Consider the following 25141-nt stretch of genomic DNA (forward strand, 5'->3'; position numbering starts at 1 on the left):
GCAGCGTCTTCATTCGGCTGCTCAGCGGTAGCTTTGGCGACGATCTCTACATCCGTTAGCTCCGCCGTTGTACCAGTGCTGTCGTCACCTCCAACGAAGTCTTCGATGCACATGCTTTGCGGCTCCGCACCAACAAAGCTCTCCAGCTTGCTCCACGTTTCGGCGAGCTCGCTTTCTTCATCTGCGCATGCCAACCCAGCTTCCTCGGATTCTTCCACTGATGCTTCGTCAGTGCGTCCACCGAAGCCCGCATGCCGAAAGCAGTTGGCTATCGTCGACTGCTTGACGTTTTCCCACGACGCCTTGAGCATTTGGATGGCGCCCAAAAGATCGATCTTCAGATCTTGGCCCATCCGGAGTCTTACAAGCAAAATGTCGATCAGCCGACGCTTGTAGATAGACTTAAATGTGCGGATAATGCCCTGGTCCAACGGTTGGAGCTTCGAAGTGGCGTTGGGCGACAGAAATACCACTTCGATGTTGCTCAGCTGGGCATCGGTGTGGTGTGCCGTGCAGTTATCGACGATAAGGCATATTTTCCGTCCCTGACGCACCAGGTCCGAATCCCACGCCTTCAGCCACTTGAGGAAAATATCCCTCGTCATCCACGACTTCTTATTCCAGGCATAAGTCACCGGAATATTGGGGCAGTTCCGCATCCACCTCAGGGTTTTAAATTTGCCAATTACAAGTGGCCGCAGCTGCGTGCTCCCATCCATATTGGCAGCCAATAGGCACCGTCACACGGGCCTTGCCTTGCTTGCCCCCGTGGCACTTGTCCCCGCGAGTGTCCAGCGTTTGCCGCGGAAGCATTTGCCAGAACAGGCCCGTCTCGTCAGCATTAAAGACTTGGCTCGGCTCGTACTTGGCAAGAACTTTGGGCCACTCATGATCAAGTCACTTCTGAATTTCTTCATCATTGGCGTCCTCATTCTCTCCCGACACAGTCTTCCCGACAATGTTGAAACGAGTCTTAAAATGTTGTAGCCAACCGCTACTCGCACTGAAATTCTCGACGCCGAGAATGAATGCAAAGTTCTTTGCCTTCTGTTGCAACATCGGCCCCGATACAGGAATATTTCGGGCCCTTGCGTCCATGAACCACTTGTGGAGAGACTTCTCAACATCTTCAAAAGCAGCTTTGCGTACACGCCGCGCGCCCGAGTGCTGACTCTTCTCTGCCTTGGCCTTTATGTCGGCTTTGTTTTTGAGCAGAGTACTCAATGTGCTCCTTGGTATGCCTAACCCGTCCGCGATGCTCGACTTCTTCTCACCATTCTCAACGCGCTGGATTGCTTCCAGTTTTGCTGCAAAAGTCAGGGTCGTCCGTTTCTTTGCGTCTGCAGCCATCGCTACACACACCACAACGCGCGGCAGGCCTAACACACGAGCACAACAACGACCGATGCGACGGATGCCTGGCGATACTATCAAGGAGGAGCTGGTGCAAGAAGTGCAGTGCGTCGTTGCTGCAAGGATGCGGCGTGCGTATGCCGCTACGTTCAAGTGGCGCACTCGGCGCCATCGATGTGTGCAGCAGTCGTAAACGCCCACCGCGCTACCGCTATTTTCGAGAGTTGCGGGAAAGCTCGCCGCCTGTCAACGGAGCGCGGCGGGAAAGCTCGCCGCCTGTCAACGGAGCGCGGGCGGTTTGGGGTGGCCGAGTTCGATATATCCATTATACGTCAAACTTCGTTCCAAATAAAAAATTAAAAATGCATGCGATTTCCCACGTGATATAGGAACCGTTCGATATAGGCAATAATTCGATATGTCCGTGTTCGATATATCGAGGTTTGACTGTAGCTGCAGCAAGCACAGGACCAGGTTAATGGGAGAAACATCGAAGAGCCTGACTATGCCCTGCAGTAGGCATAGTCAGGCTGATGGTGACGATCATGATGGTGAAAAGTTTACATAAACATAAACCTAGCACTACCCTTCAAGATGTGGACTGAAAACTCACCTTATTTGCTTGGTCGTTTTGAACTTGATAAATATAACAATTGGGAAGATCTGGCACCTGTTGAGCCTCTCAACAGCAGATAAACTCACATCCAGCAGAGCATGGCAAAGCTGTAAGTAAAGAAATTGCCATAAATTAATATTTTTTTTACACAACTTACATATGGACAAGAGGTGTTACAAAAATGAAAAAGAAAAAGAACAATAGTACGATAAACGACACTGCTTAAAGTCTGTCTATGAGACAAGTTTTGCGCAAAAAGCGCAATAACGCTTTCAAAGCTTTCTGTGCCGAGGATCGTCTTTCACTCCCCCTTCCCCTTTCCCCAGCACAGGGTAGCCAGCCGGTCTGAGAACTGGCTAACCTCCCTGTCTTTCCGTTTTTCTTCTCCTCCTCCTCCTCCTACATATGGACAATCTGGTCATAGCAGCTGCTTATTGCCTTACCATCAGCATAACTTGAAATGAGAACAAAAGAAAGTAACTGATCTATTTTGTGTGTTTTGTACAATGAGGTGCATTGAAGTGCATAGCACAATAGCTTTGTAGCTGATTCTAGTAGATTTCTAAGCAGGACATACATTCAAGTGTTCATTTGAGGCACCAATTAAATCACAATGGAGTACTACAAGTGCATGCAAACACAGAAACACAACAATGCATGGTAATTATTTTTTATTTGTTCGCATTCAAATTTATGCAGATAGTACGTGAATTGACTTTCTTTTTTTTACTGGACCATCAGAAATTTATTAACTTGACCAACACCTTTAAATGCAACTTCAGAATTTTTATACAAGGAATCGCATGCACTGTATGAATCGAACACCACACTTGTATTTTTCATTAAATTTGCCAACACAACATACTATTATATGCACAATGGGGAGCTGCAAAACTAGTACTGACTGGAGGCATCATCAAAGTTTGCCTCTGATAACTACTTCCCTTAACAAATCAGATAATGTAACAACCTGTAGGACGTAAGTTTCCGCTCTGACAGCTGTGCTACTTTAACCAATACCCGGACCCAACAATCTCAATGGGCATAAACTTAGCTGCTCAGAATTGCACATGGTTATCATTTTTATATTCTTTTAGTATTGAGTGGAATAATAATTAGGAAACTGCAAATTATGAAAAAAACCTTCACATTCTGTAGCCTTCACTGTGACACGAGCACACAGTCAATATCATCCAGACCTACAGAAATTTAGCCACTGGTTTCAGCTTTTACTGCACTAAGGGGGGTCATGGATAAACCTGTCCTTAGTCCTGAACAACTTCTACCATAGGAACATTTTCCAAATATAAAACCCTAAATATGTCAAATGTTTAGCGTATCACCAGTGGTAAAAAACACTAAAAGATATGAGGGGCTTTTGAATTATTATAAAGAAAAAAAAAATGCCAGGCCTGCGCGGAAAGCGCAGCACAGTCACAGCGAAAGCTGGAAGAAGGGCATTTCTAGAGCCCGTTGTAAACTCTCTTGGGGCTACTAATACAATCACACTAGCAATGTACCCACTACGCCATAAATCACAATATTTGTGAAATTGGGAAGCACCTACAACGCCATTATTCGTCATTGTGCGCAGAAGCGAGGTTCCAGCTACACATATGTAAGGCATTATGTGCTCTTTGTTTACGTGATGACTGATGACGACGAAGAATTGTGGCTCAGCCCTTTATAATGGGTTGGAAGCTTTAAACGGCTCACCAGTTACGTAATTCGCATTGTGTGACGCCCGGTCGCTCCCACCATGCAATATAACATACATTGACGTTAGAAAGAGAGACAGACAGAGGCGGAAAAACTTTATTGAGACCCTGAGGATATGGATGATGGGCTCATGGGCTTCCTTGGCAACCAATGCAAGTACACTTGCGAGGAACCCACTACGCTACAAATCATAATTTCTGTGAAGTAGGGAAGCAGCCACTATGCCATTTTTCGTCATTCAACGTAGAACCGTGGTACCCGCTAAAAACATGTAAGGCATTATGCGCACTTTGTTGGTGTTGTGCCTGATGACAATGAAGAATTATTGCAGAGTCCCTTGTAGTGGGTTGGAGGCATCCAACAGCCCACTCGTTGCGCAATTCGCATTGTGTGACGCCTGGTTACAGAATTCGCGTTGTGTGGTGCGTGGTTGTTATTTCAATCTTCTACCACACTAAGTTACATATGTTAATGTGGTTCCCTCTGGACATGAAGCCTGTATAGCGTCGTTTTGCAAGGCAGTTCCAAGCACCGGCATGGCTCAGAGATACAACACTGGGCTCCCACGCAGAGGGCCCAGGTTCGACACCCCGTTCCATCCTGGAAATTTTTTCTTATTTCGTTTTTTTTCTTATTTCGAGCGATAGTGGTTACGGACACCGGCAGCGGCGGCGGCAGCGGCGGCGGCGGACAACTACGCCACCAAAAACGGCCGTTGAAATGATCTCATAACAGCTTTCGCTGTAAAAGTGATAGTGTACAATACAGAAAACTGACATATCTCCACTCTGATAGATGCGTTGCATAGTATACCTGAATCTCCTTACCATGAAATGGATATAATGAAGAAAATAAAATTCCCCTTAAAATCCCCACAAGGCACCATGTATCTGGGAAGCTAGTTTTAACGAAGCAAAATTGCCCTCTCAACAGGCGTAACGAACCTAATTAGTCTCAGAAGCAAGAAAATCCCCATGCTTTCACGCCGACCATATCACTTTTCACAATGTTCAGCTCAACATTTTCTGTCGCCAAGCAACACTAGTTTTTCTCAACACCATGAAGTGAGTCGCACACGGAGCAGCTCACTGATATCAGACTTCTTTCACTCCCTGCAGCATGTTGCAAAGGCAATGTTTGGAGGGGGGTCTCCGAGATTGGGCCAGGGCAATCTCAGATGCCATGTCTAGCTGTGTAGTGCGGCCTCCATCTCTACAGAGATAAGTGCGATGGCGAGCTGCTGCTTGCACGTGGTGGTGAGAATGACTACAGCATCCACTTCTGTTACTGCTGCGGCTTGTAAATGCTGGTGGAGCTAGGTGTGACCTCTGAAAACTTTCTGTGCCTGTGTGACCTCAGCATTCACAAGCCAACCAAGCCAGAGCCAGCATTGCAAGTTTCATTAGCCATTGCTCTGCTGTGTGAACAGTGGAGTGATCTGAATAAGCGGTGTAGTTGACATATTGTGTTCAGTGCTACATGCTGCTCATTCACGACAGATATCCTGTATCCTGTATGTTTCTTGGTCTCGTTCAACACCTTTTTCACGGTAATCAGATATGTCTTCTGTCATTAATTTGCTACAACCAACCCAACTTTCATAACAGTGCAGGTAATCTGTGGTGGGTCGGGATAACAATAGATTCCAGCTTCTGAAAATACTGCCGCAGCTAGTTCCACGTGATAGGAACAAGTGGGTTGGCTGCAATAGTCAGTGACATGCTGTAGGTAAAGCTGTACCGTATTTACTCGAATCTAACGCGCACCTTTTTTTCGGCAAAACGAGTCGAAAAATCGCATGCGCGTTAGAATCGAGTACCGAAAAAAAAAAGAAAGAAAGAAACGCGGTTATCGTATTGCCATCGGCATTTCAAAATGGCCGCCTCCTACGCGCCTCGGCCATTTCTGTCATTGTTTCAGTTCGTACGTGTGCTGAGGAGTTTGTCATCCCGTTCTACATTCGCATCGGTGGCATGGAAGTGCCCACTCCAAATACTCGATGAGTGCACCACGATGTCGCATTTCAAAGAAAAGTTATTACATGTGCAGAGACGGATGGAAATCGGGTCGCATCAGCCGCATCGCAGTCGTTCGGAGTTGCCGAAACGTGCGTGCGAGACTGGCGCAAACAGAAGCAGAAGATAGAACCCTGCCGATTGTTTTACAGCAAAGCTTCACGAAAAAGTTTCTGTGGACAAAAGCAGGGCCGGTTTGCCGAAATCGAAGAGCGTTGACAGCGACAGGGAGTTGTCCGACAGCGACGAAGACTGATCCATTATGCGACTCGTATCGCCGCCGTAGTGGTGACAGTTTCAGCGGCAAGGCCCGCCGTTTGACTGTGTTTTTATTTTTTGAAACTTTAGTTCTTTAAAAGCCAAATACTTGTTCTTCTGAATGTGCGAAGGTGGACTCCTACGGACTTCTTTTGTTCATTTCTCTCACGAAAAATGGGTGCGCGTTAGAATCGATGTTGTACTTTTTTTTTTTTTTTGTCACGGAAAACGGGTGCGCGTTACAATCGAGGGCGCGGTAGAATCGAGTAAATACGGTATGTCCAGTGCCACAGATGAAGCGATATCCCCTTTTGAAGTCAAGCAAGCTAACACAACCTACAGTCAGAAGTTGCAGGGGAAGGGCACTGGTTGTGTGACTATTACAGTGCCATTGGTTGTGCCACCCCTCCCCCCTTTTCAGTTTTTTGCTTCGGTACTACTAGGCTACAACAATTATTGGTTATAACAGCAGAATTTTCTTGGCAACTGAATATTGTTATAAGTGGGTTCTTGACTGCAATAACATGCTCTTCTTACTTTTTTGCGACAACAAAAAGCTCACGATACAAGAAATGCCCTGCCTCACAACATGTCAATGCTTGAAAATGAGGTTTCTCCTAAGCTTGTTAAAGAGGTCCTGAACCATTTTTCCAAGTAATCTTCGAATGACCTCAGTATTGGAGTTGCACTGGTGACAAACCTGTGTAACTCAGCTGTGACGTCTTGTCATACTACCAGTGCTCTGGAAGCTACACAGGGAGGGATAACGGGGGGGAAAGAAGCTACATCAGAACATGTCATGACCTTGAGCATGCATCATGACACGATTGTTCTCTCCTGTTGTGATTCCTATGTACACTAGTGTAGCTAGTGTGTAATTTTAGCACACTATAGAGTGCTGCCAGCACATGGTGAATTCCTGTGGCAAGAAGCACATCTGATCTAAATGACGCTCCTGGTTTACATCAGCTATAAGCCAACAGCAGCAATCTGCTGTTTGTCAACATACACCTGGGAACCTGTCCATTGAAGTGAGTGAGGAAGGGGCCTCTGTATGAAGAGAGGGCACTTAAAGGGCCAGTAAACAACCTCATGGTTCAAAATTTGTGATGGAGAGATAACTGCACACCTTTATAATGTGAACACGCTGCCACAAGCACTCCGTGAATAAGTGCAGTAATAAGGAAGTTACAGGGTATAGAACAACCCACTTTTTTCGAATGGTTTCGGTTTCTCACTCGGCCTTCCCACTCTTCTCGGCAGCGACGAGGGGCGGGCATAGCTCTTTGTCATGACTACGCACACTTTGATAACGTTACATGACGTCAGCGACGTCATTGGCGCGCAACCAACAACCAAGCAAGGCTTCCTCTACATGTCGCTCGTGTCAGGGCGGCGCAGTAAGGCCGAAGCGCGGTGCGAGGGGTGAAAGGCACTGGTGAGGTAAACAAATATGACACGACACACACGCCTTTCCCCTAGCAGAAATCGATGCCGCCTTTTGATTTCGGAGGCTTTCATTCTGGCAATACACGTAAACCTTGATATAATGTACACGGATATAACGAATCATCGGTTATAATGAAGTAAATGAAGAACAGTTTTGTCATATATAGTGTTACAAATATGCGTTTATAACGAACTTATTTTCATGTCAGATGCGACTTTGTTATAATGAGGTTTGAGTGTACCGCATGACCTGGTAGTCTCAGCTCGACCAAAAGGGCAGAGGGCAGTACAGGAAAATGAAAATGCAGACTGTGCGGCTAAAACTGCATCACCACAGGGTTAAGGTGCTGTTTCATAGTGCAGAGGACCAATCAACAAAGTCAGTGCTACGTAATGTTGCCCGTGGACAATATTACGTAACTACGCCGGCGAAAAGGACTGGTCAGGAGCAGGAGAGGAATTGTTTTTCGAAATGAAGTGTCTGCGTGACGCGAAGGGTTGTGATATTCACAGAATGTGATCGCCCAGCCTTCTGCATGAATTAGCTAGCTTGTTTGGGAGGTACAGTCGAACCCGTTAATAACGAACTCGAAAGTGGCGCGAAAACTGGTCGTTATATCAGTAGTTCGTTGTAAATGGACTAGCCCTCAAAAACATGCATTTAGCGATGCAGCCATTTTTTTTTCTGCGCATTTTTATTAAAAAGATGCTAACAACTCCTCCGGTGAGAAGTTAGGCCTTTTCGTGTTGTGAAGCGAGACCCGCTGCGTGCACGAGTGAAATAAACAGCCTTTGCAGTAAACCGACACCGTTTCACTGAACCGCGGTACCGCTACGTGGAGCCGATCATCCCTGGCTAGTTGCGTGCAGCGCGTCGCCTACTCGGCTCACGCCATCACTGCCCGGCCACTTGCATTTGTACACGCATTTGTGCGCACGGGCGCGGCGAGCAGCCTGTTCGTTCAACGTGGCGAAGACAAGCATTTTGCAAGCAACGCGCACTACGTCTCCGCGATGCTCTGACGGCCCTGCACGACATTGGGCGCGCTTGGGTTGCCGCCTAATAAAACACGCAGTATACGCTCGCTGTAAGTGCATCGACATTCCTCGGTACCCGTGTCGCTCAACAACAGCGAAGTTTCGTTTACACGAAGCGACGCGCACTTTATCTCGCACGGCACGGCGGCGGCGGCGGCGAACTTTCGAACGGCAATGGCATCGCGCGCTTGTACTGCTTGTACCGCCGTCACCCCGAACAGTTTACGCCACATGTGCAGCCGAGCCGATAGCTGCAGATGAGTGTGATAAGGTTGTCGGCGATAAATCGTAATGGCACGTTCATCGCCGGCCGCCACATTGCCTTCGCTCTCTTCTGATGCTTATCCGTGAAGGAATCACCGCAATCGCGCGGAAGTCGTAATCATTGATCGGCCGGTCTCTGCCGTTACCGAAAAGATGAAATACATTTTGCGGCACATTGTGACGTCGACGCACTCGCAGTGAACATTTAAGCACCGAAAAGTTATTGCGGTCATCGCTTATTGCATTTTATGGCTTCTTGCGTTCCAAGGCATATGTTCATCGTAGGCGGTCGTAGCTGCAGAGAACGGCGCCAGGATAGGTTGCCGTGCGAAAGCTGACTGCAAGGCTTCATGCTGCCTACTATTTCTTTGTTTCTTTATTTTTTTTTATTCCCCACTGCCATTCTGCCACTGACTGGAAAGCGAGCGACCTCGCTCGTAGCGTCCAAAAGCAGCGCGTGCGGTGCTCGCCAATCTCAGGTATCTTCGTCACGAGTAAACTGGACCGCGGCACACGCGAGCGCGCGCCTCTCATGCTTTAGAAGGCCTACTTTAACTTTTTTTCGCCTTGTATACGCCATATTTTTACCGCGACCGTGTCTGAAGTGTTCGTTGTAAAAGTAGGAGGCTTTGAGAAATGTTCGCTATATGTGGACGCAATTTCAATGGGTAGCATAGGAAAATCGTAAGTGCACCAAAATATGGTCGTTATAACCGATAGATCGTTATATCTGGGATCGTTATAAGTGGGTTCGACTGTATAAAAAAAAATTCTGGAGCTTGTTTACTGGCCCTTTAAGAAAGCTGCAACTTCGCCCTCCGCTTGTGAACTCTATGTGCCGCACACGACTACAAAATCTGGCTGAACCGTTCACAGCAGTGTTTGCTGTTTGTAGAATTTGTTTCTTCACCAAGCCCGAGGGGCAGTTCAGGACCACTTTATTCTTCTCTTTCAGACAGCAGTGAGAATGAGATAACATCGGTGCGCAGCAGTGAACAACAAGCAAAGCATACCTTGTGGTTGGTACAGTAGCGGAGGGCATCAAGGGTGAGGCACTCATAGTGGGAACCTCTGCGGCGGAAATCAAGCAGACTTAAGTCCTGTAGCCCTTGTTCCAGGGCCTGCAATGAGCCACGCAGGGGCTGTGATGGACAGCGTTGGAATTGTTGTGGAAAGTCCTGCTCTAGCTTATCTACCACTGCCTCCTGCAGTGGGCCCACCAGGATTACAGGCCGCAGACTTGGGTCTGTAAGGCACCAGAAACATTCAATCACCTCATGAAAAGCACATATTCAGCTGCACACCTTCAATTTGCTGAAAGTTCCTTCACCTTTCTTCCCCACTATGTGCTCTCTACAAAAATAACCTAAATAGTAAGTTGCTCATTTTATTTGTGCAATGAAATGCATTAAATCCCCAAAACAGCATAGAACAAATTTTAAAGGCACTTCAATAATAAAAAAAAAGCAGCCGTGAAAAAAATCTACTACATTTTAGAAAGAGAAAAGAAACCTGAACAGGTTCAGTATTTTTAGAGGCAATGTTGGAGAGCCCCAAACTTTTTCAAAAATTATAAAAGAAGCCGATTCCTTTTAGCTGAGGCAGTGTTACGAGTGCCCCAATGAATTCTCAACCACATTGGCTTTGACAGTTGTCAAAGTTAGCCTCTCTACTTATTACTTAATAATTTTCTTCTTTGAGGTGCCATTTTACTAGGCATGTGCCAATATTCGAGCACTTCGAACATTCGAACGAATACTACAGTATTCAAATTTGTTTCGAAACGAATTTAAATTATTCTAAATTTCGAGGAATTCGAAATGAACGAACAGACATATATAAACCACATGTAACCCCCTGTAAAGGTGGTTTCGCTGCAGTGGCGGGGTGCTATACCGTTAATACACCTAGCTAGGGGAAATCCACATTGCCGCGAAGCCCCACTTCAAGGTTAAATGAACATATTACCCTCACATCGATTCACCATTTTTTAAGTTTAAACTAAAAGCTTGCTATACCGGTTTATATGCACTAAGTATGGTAAATATTAAAACGTAACGTATTTTACCGCTCAATGAGGGTAGCAATGCGGGCTCGTTGGTATTGCATGATAACTGATGGCAGCACAGGCAAAGGACAAGCATAAAAGAAAGGCACACTCGACACAACACAGCGTTAACTTTCAACAACTGGTTTATTATTCGCTGATCCCGTCAGTATATATACTAGTGGGGTCACACTGTGTCTAGTTTGCCTTTCTTTTGTCCTTGTCCTTTGCCTGCATTACCGTCAATTATCGTATTTTACAGGTTATCACTAGCATTCTACTGAAAGTCAAATCCTGCTACTATTCAAAGTTGCTTCCACTTCCCTTTGAACCAAAAAGAATGACACTTGCAAAGCCTTGCTTCAATTTAAAAAAATATTGGGCAGGTTAGTTGGTTCACGAGAAATATGCTCATTTTTCTTTATAATATGTGGTATATACTATTCTAATTCAATTCGAAATTATTCAACCCAAATCACTATTCTCTTCGAACCTAAAATTTACTATTTTTACATATATAGCAAACCCTTGTTAAATTGAATTGAAGAGGGCAACAAACAAGTTTGACACGTGACATTATGATAAAAGCTGGCACACTATAACAGCTGCAACACCAGGGCATCCTAACTTTTGGGAAACCAAGAGGCAGAAGAGTTTCTCCAGGCACTCTTTTGCATTTAGCCTTGTCACCTCAGCTGAGACACGACAGAAAAAAACTGGTGTACGTTATTAACTCTTTCCTTACCACGGGGAAAATGGGTGTTTTTCATAGGTTGCACTAGATCTTTTTTGCTGAAGGAACTACTGCACTTAATATTTTACGGAATACATAAATGAAAAGCAGAATGAATGATACCAAGGCGTTGGACTGGGCTAGTTGGTACAGAGTCACAAAGGATAAAAACCAGCACAAAACACAGGACACAGCAAAAAGAAGTCGATGGGACAGGCTGGCCAGCCTGTCCTGTCAACTTCTTTTCGTTGTGTCCTGTGTCTTCCGCTGGTTTTCATCCTTTGTGGCAGAATGAATGAACTCTATGTAAAGCATAGCGTAACGTCGCATGTCTTGCAGTAAACTTTTGTTTTCTGCTTGGTTGTCTAGTTGCACTTGCATTTCTTACAGTTTCTATAAGTTTCCATCCTGGCAGGCTGGCGCTGAAACGTGAACTGAGACGGCCCGAAGCAGAAAGCAAAGTTAAGCGATGTTCCGGGCTGGTTTGCATCGTCATTGCTCTCAGAGTCAAAGTCCGACCAAAAAGCAGCATCCTCAGACTCGCTGCAGCTCGTTAAATTGATTTAATCAGCCGCAAACACACCAGAATGCCAATATCTGCAATCTTTCGAAACGCGCGCCCATGCCGCATCCTGTGGCGGCCATGTTCGCTTTCCACTTAGACGATCGTTGAACTTCAGAGCGCGTTCAAAAATCAAGACCACGGGGGAAGAAAACTAACGACGTAAAGAAGTAAACTATAGTATGTCATGAACGGCGCGGAATGTCCCGAAAGTGGCAATTCGAACCATAAATAGCCCGCTATCAATGGTTTGAATTGCCATTTTCGAGACATTCCGCACCGTTCACGGATACACTACACCATCCGCCGTGAAGGAGAAGGACTATAGTTTTCTTCTTTATGTAATCTGCTTTTTCCCGTGTGGTGAACGCGCTTCGATGTTGAGCGATTGTCTAAGTGGAAAGTGAACATTGCTGCCACCGGATACAGAGCGCGTACGTGCACTTCAAAAGATTGCAGATATCGGCATTCCGGTGTGTTTGTGGCTGATTTTATCGACTTAACGAGCTCAGTGAGTCTAAAAAAAAAAAGAATTCACAATAAAGAAAAAGGTTAACCAGAAAAAAGTAAGATGTTTCCTGGCCTTACTTCACCTCACAAGTAACTTGCAGCACTGATGTAGGTAGGACGTTTGCACCGGCAATATGCTTGTGGCAGAATATAGATCTGGACTTAACTGTCTGATTATTTGTGGAATTAGAGGGTTCTAAGTTTGCCTGATACATGATGATGTTATAGCAATATGTGATGCATTAGGTACTCTGCAAACACGAATCATATACTGTAGGCATTACTGCTAGTAACAGTAATTATGTAGCAATCATGAGGGCTTTCACTTTTCCTATTGGCTAAGGAGTACTTCAGCTTCCACAGTGCTGCAAGGAACTACTGAGATAGCAGGTAGTTAATTTTATTTCATTCAGCAGACTGCGTATCCCACAAGTGCAGACCTAGTTTATGGCAATGATAGTAGGAGCTCTACACAGCAACAAAAGAAAAACTCCAAGAACTAATGTGGCTGGTTACAGCCATATGATGTTTGGACTCACAGTTCAGCCGGTCCACACGAAGGTAAGTTGGTGGCACATCCTCAGCAAGGGTGCCTGCAGAGCCCCCGCAACTGTTGTTGATAGAAACATCAGAAAAAGAGGCCAGTTCTTTGCCATCTTCTCGTGAGCGCTGCTGGTGCCTCCGCCGGCGGAAGAAGCTGCGCCGGGTTGAGGTGGAGCCCCTTCGTCCAGTGCCCCCTTCCTCCAAATCTAGCAAACTTCGCTTCATCAGCAGCTCCTCTTCTGCCCTGCATTCGCACCCGCCAAACTAAATCATGCACCAGCACTGCACATGTGTTGCTAGTTCTTGTAGTATGAATTAGCCCTCTTTTGATAAATTATTAGACCAATGATAAATGATAATTTTTCCCCAATGAATAAAAATATGGTGTCAAGGCAGAATCTTAGAGTTGATTAAGGTTTACTGTCAAAATCCCTCTCAGGTCTTTTATGTGTGCTATGCTACACAACAATTTGTTACAACTCCAGAAACATTGCAGGGCTCTCTATTGTGGAGACGAGACAAGAGGCCCACCCTACAGACCCCTTCTTCCTCATCACCCGCTGTTCTCTCTTACCCTGCCTTGCGCCTGTCCAGTTTACACTCGGCCATGCTCCCAGTGCTACTTCATGACCAGTCAAAGATGCTTCCGACACCACGGAAGTAAATTGCAAACAGTCAAAATGTATGGTGGTCGCATGTCTGCAAGGATGCATCTGTTTGGGAACAAACTACTGCTTGAGAGGTACCATTAACAGTTGCGAGTTCTTTTCAGTGATCCTTCGACCTCCTAGCTCACAAACTGACTATTCATTTTAGATTACAGTGGCTAGAAGCTCTAACACTTTACCTTCTCTATAGTTGTGCACTTACTTATGGCCACTCACATCTCAAGTCTTGGAATACTGAAGGGTTAGAAAAAATTCTTTATTTTTAAATTAAAATAATCTTTCCCAAAGTATACCATAAATAGTCTCAAATCATAGCAGTGCATACATCAACTGTTCATATGTTTGCTCTTTGTATAGTATTGCACGCATTTCCATAAAATCAAATACTACCATGAGATCCTTACTCTGCACTCTCACAGGCATGAATTACTGTTCATAGGCAGATGCTTGCATACATGATACTGTCCAAAACACATTTTTTCTCAAAACACACAAAGGCTGATAGACTGTTATTTGTCCTCAAAGCTTCTCAATCACTTGGCTTCTTCAGGCAGCTATGTAACCACTCGCTTCACTTGCAGGTGCTAATATGCACAGTTTACTTTTACTGAGGTCATGTGTGCGGTGGTATGATCACTCCATACTATAACTCTTTTTGGAGCAGCAGATCAAGCTTTTGAAGCAGTTACCTGCCACACATTTTCAAACCACACAAATATTTACTCTAGCTCGAGCAGTATGCGCATGCATATGTTAGTCTGAAAAGTAAGGTCCAGCTTATATTTAAATGTTGCAGGCCAAGCAAATAGATCGATGGATGAAGGATGAATGGATGGACAGATGTAATGAGTGTCCCCTTTGTCATAGGGCAGTGACCTGTGAGGCACCAAGCTCAATTTTTAATACCACCTAATGCCTTGGCTACCTGAATTAAATATTTTTTCCTAAAAGGAAAAAAATTCCCATAAATTCATAGCTCCACTTTCTGCATTTTACGGTAGAGTAACTGGTTTTCATGCTATTTTGTTTCTGTTCGTTACCCCTACTTTTTTGCCATCAATCCTCCAAATGCCTTTCACTGATTTCTATCATGGACACATTAACCTTTTTTGTGCTGCACCTAAAACCTAGGGTTTCATGTAAACAACCACCTTAGTGGATATCTTCACATTACATTAAATCCTCCTCTGTTGTTTCCATCCCTTTACCACAGCAACTACATGTGCCTACTGTATCTCTATCACAAAGTTGTGAACATATAATGCCATCTGTTGATTGTTTCTGAAGAGACTGAAGTTATTATTTTGATTCAGTAGTTGTTTGCTTGTCTGTGAATGCAAAGAAAATGCCCACTAAAATCATTGCTCCTGCAACTGCATGCTGTGATTCCATCTTTTATGCACAAGAAAAATAAAATCATCAGCTGCCCAATGGGAATTGTTTCTAGTGTACCCACAGTAATGAGTTAAGGAAAGGTTAGACAATGGTGTCAAGACTTCAAAAATTGCTGCACAAACGGGCACGGTAAAGAGCAGAGTGGTAGGCCTAGTATCCAGATCAATGGAATCATTCAACAAGTGTACAAAGGACCGTAATTTGATAGATGATTGATGATTTGTGCAAGATTTTCACGAGCTAGATGCACCACTATTTACACGATCATACCGGAAAAGCTCGGATATCACAAACTGTGTGCAAATTACATACCAAAAATGCCTGCCAACCAACACAAAGAGCAAAGAATGTCAAGTGGACGTGTACTTTTAGACCGCTATCAACAAGACAGGGATTACTTGTTTTCCAACGTTGTTGTATGCAACAAGACATTATCATATCCTACACCAACATAGAAACACAACAGTCAGTGCAGTGGCACCACTTATTTCCATGAAAACTGATCGATTATCTGAGCCCTGTACTTGACAGAATAGCACTAAGACGAGCCAGGATGAAGAGGTCGTGTACGTACCGACCTTTCTTCATCCTCGTCTGGTTTAGCCCAGTTTTGTCAAGTGGGGACATCTACTGTTTTGATAGCTATTCTGGAGCAAAGTGAAAAGCACTTTAAGCTCTAGATGCATGTTAGAGCCAAACTCATTCACTGTGGCTGTACTCGACTACTCATCAACCACAAATGTGATCACGAGAAAATTGCCCACAATCATTTTACCAGTGCATGTCACACTACAGCACTGCACGAGCCCGGGCCGACCCGAAAGCCTGGGTTCTGCCCGGCTGTCCGAAGCGTTTTTCGGCAGGCCCGGGCTGGGCTCGGGCTTGAAAGTGCAGGCCTGGGCTGGGCTTGGGCTTGAAAGTGCAGGCCCGGGCCGGGCCCGGGCTTGAAGCCGCGGATCTTGGCCGGGCCGGACTCGGACCCGCTCATTAAGGGGGGAGGTGGCATTGAAAAAAAACTTTTTTGTTTGTTGACCTAGAGCAATGAAATTTGGCATGCATGCTAATAAGTGTCTCGTATAGGGAAATATGCAGTTTCATCATGATACCTTGAGTAGTTCTCAAGTTACATCATGCTACATGGTCCAATTATATGGTCTGCTCGTGGAAAGCCTAACGCTGTAACAAAACATGCCAGGAAGCTGCAAAAGGTGTTGATCTTTACTCAAAAGAAGACTACAAGGTATGACACTCTCAGAATTGTTTAGTAAATTGTCTTTTTTTTTTAGAGATCATCATGGCTGCTGACACACATTGTCAGAAACAGTGTCATGGACAAATCATCATCTAGAAAAAAAACTGGGCCATAAACAAGAAATTGAAGAATGTCATACCCACAAGCAGTGTTCAGGGATTCAGGAAAAAGAAACAGAATCAAAATCGGTCCAGTCATTCCCGTGCTACTCTTTCCACGAGCAATGCACAATGTCCAAAACACACTTGTGAGAAAAAGCCTATCAAAGTTTTTGAAGTTGTTTGCATTTGTTAGAACGCTCCAGCACTGTAGTCCTTGGTGTCCTTGTGTAGAGGCAACCTTTTGCGTCTCTGCCCCTTCACTTTATGCATGTGCAATGACTTCCTTGCTCGCTAAGCGTCTTTTTAGCAGCCCTGTGGAGGGTAAGGGCCCCAGGTTGCACACCCATTGCAGCACAAATCTTGGTGTAAGCTTGAAAGTTGCCTGCATTGTACCTCGCAACTGCCTCATGGACTGCTACTTCCACAGTGAAGAGGGAGGCAATGCTGCTGCTTAGAAATTAGTGACCAAATCACCGAGTGAAGGCTTTCAGCGGCATTTTGTGTCTTGTTGCCACTGCAACGAGCCTGCAGTTGAGGGTAAGACAGGTGTTGGTACACTGGCCGCAACGCTTCAACAACTTTGTTGGGCAGGTTATACGTGTGTGGAGGTTGTGGCTTCCCCTCTGCCTCTGCTGCACGGTGCCTGCACCAGCTGCGGGCACCGGAAGGACAGAGCTCGTGATGAGGTTCTGCATCTGTCGATGAAACATTATGAAAGGTGGCCATCACTGCTTTCTTCATGTCTTCGACATCCGTGTTGCTTCGCAGTGCTAGGCGATAATAGCTGGTGAGCCTATTGATCAAGTCCTGCATCAGGCCAATGTTGTCACGGATAGCCATGTCATAACAACTAGTCAGTATTTTAATCAGGCTGCCCCATCCTCCTAGTCGATCCTTCTTGCTTCTTGACACGTGTTGGAGAGCTGTACCCATCCTCTCTTTGACATGATTTATACAGTCTTCTTTAGCCAGTGGAATAAATCTGTATGTTCTTTCTTCAGAAAGAGTCAGGAGAGTATCACTGTCTCCATCACAAACAATGGACGTGTACCGGAGGTCATTCTTTCCAGTGACCTTATGAATAAAATTAAGGTGGGGGACGTGGCATTCAGTACCAACTTTCTTATTCCTTCGTAGGTTTTGATGAAAATTGGCACAGTTATTGCAAACATTTCTGGGATCAAATATCTGAGCAGTTTATTCAATAACGCGAGTTGGTCAGATATAAATTCAACTCCCTGCTTCACACACGCCACGCTCATTTGCAAACCTCGCCTGTGATGCGTTTCATCATCCACTCGGTCGCGGAAACGATAATTTGCGAGGCATTCGTTATCTTAGAAGATTCATCAGAGCTAGCGGCGATACCAAGCACGAATCCAAGCGTGCCTGAATTGCGTCACCAGCGCTTTCTTTCAAGCCGATGTACTCGGCCGCGGGGTCCGGGAAGTCGGCGCACGATATGCTGGCTGGCGGCATTCGGTGACAATGCACAATGCTCCTAGCCGCGGCGACGAAACATCGGCGCGCATAACGTGCTTGGTCTCGCATTTTGCGGCGCCGACGCGCGAAATTGCTAGCCGCTGTTCCGAGCGGTCAATGCGCGACGAGCTTGGCCGGGAGGTCCGCTGCCGATTCGTAAAATGCCCATCCGCACTTTCGAGGAGCCAGCGGACGATGCGATTTGTTGCTTGTGACGAAGCACAGTGCGGCTTGTCCGCTAGCGCGATGTCCTTGCCCGCAAAGTTCGGATTCATCTCGTAAACCAGCGCCGTGAGCGGAGTTAGGCCTAGCCACGACTCCGAGCAGTAAGCTCGGTCGCGGTGTGCGTGGCCGCGGTGCCCGATGTTTCAAAGCAAGTCATGTTCGATCGCGAGTACAAAGAGTAGTCCCGCGAAGTTATTCGTCACGGAGTACGAAGTGCTGACAAGCTGAACTTCTACCCGAGAAGCGCATCTGCGATGTTCGCGACGAGCGCGGCACGCTATCGTCTATCGTACACTGATGACTGCGCTTCCGTTTGCAGCTGTCAAACTACAGGGTAATCATATTCTAAATTATCGTCGACCCGTGCACACAGAACGAGTGAACGCGTCACTAAGCAGCGCGATTTTCGACAGTCGTAACATCAGGTAACATCGCGACGCGTAAGCAGCAGACGGCTGTCCTCTCGGAGCGAGCATCGGACCAATGACGAGGCGTGCTGGAGCAACATGGCGGACGCGGCCAATAGGAGGCCTCGAAACGACCTTCAGAGATTTGCTTTTTGTGCGCTTGCTTTCAAAGGGAGGAGCCAGCTGAGGCGGGGAATTTGAAAACGAAGAAATGCTCTTTACGGCGAGCTCAAAATGGCGGCGCCCGGTTGTACCGTTGCGGAGCAAGACTTCTTTGAAAACCACCATTTTTTTGCGATCTCCACAATAATTTTCGCCACCTCAGCACGTGCAACAAATTTTTTAAAGCACTTCTAGGTGGTTTTCAGTGAAGATATTTTGGAATCAGATAGAAAAAGGGCTACAGAAACTGAAAATGTGATTTTCAAAAAATCGATTTTTTTGCCATTTTGCGCGATACGAAAGCCGCGTCCCCCAAGGCGTAAGTCGGGCCTTCGAGCACACGCGAACGTTATGCATTGCATGGTCTAAGGTATACTGTGCCAAACTGAAGTGACACGTGAAAAGAGCTGGCTCTTAGTAAAGCTTAGCAATAAAAATAGAAAAACAGTTGAAGTGCTATTTTTTTTTCACCAGTATAGATATAGATTGGCACTGCATATTTTCATTAATGTTTCGTCTGCTGGACTAGACTTTGTCAAAGTAACAAGTACATCGTGATGGGTTTCCTTATAAACACGCCAGATCACGTATATATATATATTAACAGCACTAACAATGGGCCAGATCACGGTTGTTCCCATGGGAGGAATAAAGATTTCGGTCTTTTATTCGAAGTTGACACGGTAAATTTCATTTATATTCCTTGGTATGACGTGCCAAAACCACAATATGATTACGAGGCACGCTGTAGTGGCACCGGATCAATTTCGACCACCTCGAGTTCTCTAACGTGCACCTAAAGATAAGTATATACATGGGTGTTTTTGCATTTCACCCCCATCAAATTGTGGCCGCCTTGGCCGCGGGAATCGCACCCACGTCCTAGGACTTAACAGCGAAACAGCTTAACCGCTGAGCTACCACCGTGGGCAGAGCAACATTTCGATGCATGTACGCACCGGATTTTCCGTCCGATTGCCGCTACAAAGCGCACAGCATCATTAATAATCATCATCAACAACTAATATCCTCTAGCGAGCCCGGGTCGGGCCTGGTCATGAACAAGCGCGCCCTGGATTAGTTTAGTAATGAACGCCCGGGCTCGGGCTGGGTACAATCTGGTACGCCCGAGCCCGGGCTTGGAACCACGGGCCCGGGGGCTCGGGCTTCATAAAGCGGGCCTGGGCCGGGCCCGGGCCATAAAATCCGGCCCGTGCTGTGCTCTATGTCACACTGCTACCATACTGTTCTAGCCGTCTCTGTTCAGTTTAGCATGTGCACTCATCCTGGCCATGAGCACTTATCATTTGTAGACATTCAACTGCAGTTTTCATACAGACTTCCTGTAAAATACAAACAGATTCCTTTACAAAATAAAAGCAAGTTGGTACGGCACATATGACCTCGATCTTAGGCATGTGTGGTGGACACAACGGGAATTGTGATGTAGAGACACTGTTATCAAATTTTTAAAATATCTGTTTGCACAAATCAGTGTCAGTGCACAAAGTACTGTGCAAGTCTGCTCGTTTTTACACATTATGCTAGCCATTTGTACATGAACACGTTTCATGTACATGAACACGTTTCATGCACACTCTCGCTATGCGACCTCATGCTGGCATCGGTGTCAACGAGATGTGGTTCTGAGATGCATGTCTTCGTAACAGACATATTAGTGAAATTTAGACAGCCATGTTGGGCAACAGCCTCTTTTTCTAAACTGTGGCGCAGGTGGTAATCGGGCTTGAATATATTGTCTGTACCTGTGAAACAGCCACAACTGTGATATGGAGACTGAATGACTGATTTTGCCGCTTGCAATTTTGTTTCTCCAGAGACCCACAAAACAGTGCACTGGCAAAGGCTTAGCACTAATTACACGTTTGCCCAAATTTAGCAGGATGTAGCAGGTTCCCAATTTAGCACAGCTAGGTGCAAATGGCACAGCAATCATATTACTTCATGTGCTCTTTCATAGCTATTTCAAAAGTAGTAGTAAGTTGTGCGAATTTTGCTATGTTGAAAAATATTCACACAGTGTATCCACACATATTCAATAATAAACAACATCTAATTTGTTTAACCATTTTTGTCACTGTAAATCCATTTAAATTTTTTTTGTTAAGACTTACTTGAATTGATTTGCTTGAAGATATTAAACCTTCAATACAAATAGCAATTCTGATTCATTGCCAAAGATAATGCTCACAATGGAAAATCACAGCACTAAAAAAAATACTGAGTAGCCATTCCACTCTGTGAAGTTTAGCACAAGACACATGGGTGACACAGAATTTTTAACCTTAGCCGATCACACACACCCTGCAACTAATTCTCAGTGATGCTACCGAGGACTTCTGATTTGGAGCAATTTCTGGAGCAGCAAAATTTCCGTTTTGGAGCACTTTGGAGCAGCAAAATTTTCATCTTGGAGCACTTTGGAGCAGATAATTTTGCATCTGGGAGCACTCTGGAGCAGCGAATTTTACATCCTGTAGTCCACTACAGAAGCATATTGCATTAACATTCAAGCACCTGAATATTATTATGGGGCTCTTACGAAGCCTAGACATATTTTGATTCATTGCAAATCTCATGGAAAAAATCATCTCAGGAGCATAGGCGTGCGCACAGGGAGGGCAGGGGGGCGCCCCCCCCCCTAATCACCTAAGAGGGGGGCGCAAAATCTGCCCCGTACATTGACCCTTCTAGACACCTAAGAGGGGGGGGGGCACAAAATCTGCCCCATACATTGACTTAGTAGGGTGGGGGGTCGCTGCGATGAACCCCCTCCCCTGATGGGGAACCCTGCGCACGCCTATGCTCAGGAGAACTCCGTATTTCACTCGCTAATGCAAAAATAAGGGCTCATGCAGTTGAGTGTTCTAGATTAACCTGTTCGGCGATTATTTTCGACACTAGCAAATAAACAAAATACCGGGTCAAGAAAATTGTGCTTCATGAAATAACACTCTAAATACACCTATATGGTTATCGGCAGACATGGTAGACAAACGCCGTGATGTACAGCAGTACCTCAATGCCAAAGAGCCGCACTGTTCCTGATGCATTCCCCTAAGACAACTCCAAGGCGAAAGCCAGGTTCTTCTCGATCGATGGGTAGATCCTATCCCTCCCTCTCTGCAAGCTTTCTGCACCTCACCTGGTTTTGCACTAGCTCCATGATCGGCGCACCGATCACGGAAGCAGTGTAAAGTGACGATGTCATGTGATGGCGTCATCACGTGACATCACGATATATGACGCCATGATGACGTCACAAGTTTTGACGATCTATGACGCGATGATGACGCCATCACATGATGATTATTTTTAGCATCGATCGATTGACGCCGCCGATGGTCAATTTTCGTGTTTGATAAAGCATCTAAGGCTTTCGCATTAATATTGCGTATTGAACATTAACAGCCTGGCCTTACATACCAAACTGTCCTCCACCATGTCACCTCTGTGCCATGCGCGAAACAGCTTCGCTTATCATCCACTTCACAGAGTGAAATGGCTCCTCAACTTTTTTAAAATTTTTATTGTGATAGCAATTATATGGACACTCTCGGCGGACTTTTGCCATCGCCGTTGCCGTAATTTTCCGTATAAAGTCCAAATTAATGACATCACCACGCGCATTCTAGCCACGGGTAAAAGCTCGCGAGCGCTGGCGACGAACGCGGCTGAAGCGGAGATTAAACTAGCCGGCTGTCTGTCTCCGTCGCACGAACAGCGCATGAGATACCATCTTCCCGCGTGCGGGCCTGCCGTCGATTGCTTATCAAACAGAGAGGAGACGCCTCCGCCCGTCTTTCGTAAGGAGCATGAAGGGAGCAGGGGGGGGGGGGGGGGAGGACCGCATCGTTCTAAGGGCGCAGTCGTTCGCGCGCGCGCTATCTCGAGGCATCAGGAGACGGCTCGTAAACTTGCTGTCCTCTCAACGCTTACTTCGCGTTTAGAGAACTCAGAGCAAGAAAACGCTTTGGTTCCAGGAGCAGCCATATTCCCTTAAACCAGCGTTTTGTTGCGTTACGCGAGATCGGATCCAAAAGAGTTAACTGCTAGCCTTACTTCGTTTAACAATACAATTTTTTGGTATCGCATTCATTGCTTCGCCCTTAAGCGAAACAGTTTTTTTTAATTGTTAGCTATTGACCCCTGAAAGCGAGGAGCCGACGTGTAACATGGCGTAGCCGCTTCACTGTGGGCCGTCAGCGACGAACCCGCTACTGACAGCTGCGCATTTGCGGCTGCTCCGACCAGGAGATATGCTTTTACTAATGAGATGACATTTTTCAAAAGCAAGCAAAAAATTCGAATTGGAACCCTAGCACGTGAGCTCGAAAGGGCAGGGCCTTTTAAGGGGTATTTACCGCAGAGTGATTAAACTCGGACGTGCTGGCGGAAGGAATTACGAAAAAGCTCTTCTGGATGAACATCCATGGAAAAAGTATATCTGAGGAAAAGTGTCAACGCGTTTCCACCGTTCGCGTGCTCTTCCATAAACGCGAAGCAAGGAAAATTCGATATTGTCCCATTTATCTACTGCGAGCGATGCCAGATTTCATTCCGCGATGTCCGGAAACAGAAGTGACAGACATTTTAGCGGCACGCATGTAGTTATTACTGAACATTGCTTTCCTTACGTGTCGTCCGACGCCTGAAACGAGCTATCAGCAGCGTTTCTGGAACAGACAACGTCCGCCGATGAATCGCCGTCGCACTTTCTCGCTACCCATAGGCCTAGACGTCACGAGCCTCTGCGGAGAGCGCGTTTTGCTGTCGAGCCGACTTGCAGAACAGATGCTGCGTCGGCACCGTGCATGTCATCGTGGCTTACTCGGAACGCACGCACGAGTGCTATTTATTCAGCAGATTAATTCTTGGTCCATGGTTGCGACTTTATTGGCAGCCCCAAGATCGAGCTGCACATGCTCTGATGCGCCGGCGGTGCGATTGCCGGTGATAGACGCCCCCAAACCCGAGACTTTGGCGCAGTTTGGCGCAATTTTCGTCGATATTATCAGGATGGCGCGGTAAATACAATTTGGCACACTTTGGCGCAGTTGGCGCAGGAGTGGAATCACTGAATTCTGAAATGTCTGCCCTGAGAGTCCCTCTTAAATTTAGCGTATGCTTCTTTAAAGTTTTCCATTTGAGCAGCATGCGTCATTTTGCAGCGACATGCGTCGTCTTGTCTGGCCTGCTGCATGTGCTTGGCATTTTGTGCACGGTCTTGAGGAGCCATTTGAACAGCATGCATCTTTTGGCCGCATTTACCAGTTTGCGACATGCGTCGTCTTGCCTGGCTTACCACATGAGCTTAGCATTTTGTGCACAATCTTAATTGGTGTTTGCTGCCCGTGTGTTCCCTTCTTTATTTTTAGTGGACCAGTGGTGAGTAGTGGGGTTTGCCCAATTTCTATGGCACATACCTATGATAGGGGCTTTTGTACACACAGACACAGCCTAGATATACAACTCCGCTGTAAAAACAACCCTGTGTTCAATCTTTCCTCATGTATTTCTTTCAATGCAAGAAATGGAAGAGTGTCTTTAACAGCAGGTTGTGAAAAAATGAAGGAGCTATTTTACGTCTCACTCATCCATTAAAAATATCCCTACTGCTGTCTAACAACATAACAAAATGGCAACTAACTACATGTTGAGCAATCGCACGGCCACATTATTAAAAGAAAAGATGCGAAATGGACAAAGTTAGCTTACTTGTACTTGCTCGGGATGAAGCCACACTTCAGCTTCTGTCCATCCTGATCGAGGATCCATGCTCGCCATTGGCCAGGCACCCCTTTGTACATAGTATTGTCCACATAAAGGATGTCATCCTTGTGAAAGGCCAGTGAGCCATCTATTGAGGCCCGGTCAAACAGGGCTTTCACATAGAAGGAGTCACCAGGCTGTTCCTGGATCTCGGCAAACCCTGCAGTGCAACCCGACACCTTAGTCATTCCACCAGAAAATGGGAAGTGCACAGGCGTCTTGGAGAACAGAGTTAAAAGTTGCTCCTTAATCTTCCCCATATGTCGCTGACACTTTTTTCTTTTTTTGAGACCTCAGTAAACTGGAACACATGCAGGCACCTACCTACTGATCCGCACTTCTAAAGCAGAAAGAAGACATCAGGGTAAATTTGGACATGATTTACCATAATCATCAAAGTATGATCAGAATATGTGAAGATGCCATATGTAGTTCGCATGACTACTATGGAAAATGCAAGATCTTTGTCTAAGTACAACAGGATTCCATGTTAAAACTCCACTACAGATGCCATCATAAATTTTGCCAATTGTGACACAGAGTGGCAGA

General features: G+C 45.9%; 1 protein-coding gene across 1 annotated transcript in view; it reads right to left on the reverse strand.

The window, feature by feature from the left end:
* Positions 1-25141, reverse strand: part of LOC119380257 (disks large homolog 5-like) — a 154552-nt gene that overhangs the window by 7019 nt on the left and 122392 nt on the right. Inside the window, 4 exon segments of the mRNA XM_049417805.1 lie at positions 1967-2076; positions 9726-9958; positions 13104-13351; positions 24539-24752. Of these exon segments, the coding sequence (XP_049273762.1) occupies positions 1967-2076; positions 9726-9958; positions 13104-13351; positions 24539-24752 (805 nt within the window).

The sequence above is a fragment of the Rhipicephalus sanguineus genome, chromosome 1 (assembly GCF_013339695.2).
Source record: "Rhipicephalus sanguineus isolate Rsan-2018 chromosome 1, BIME_Rsan_1.4, whole genome shotgun sequence".
Lineage (NCBI taxonomy): Eukaryota > Metazoa > Arthropoda > Arachnida > Ixodida > Ixodidae > Rhipicephalus > Rhipicephalus sanguineus.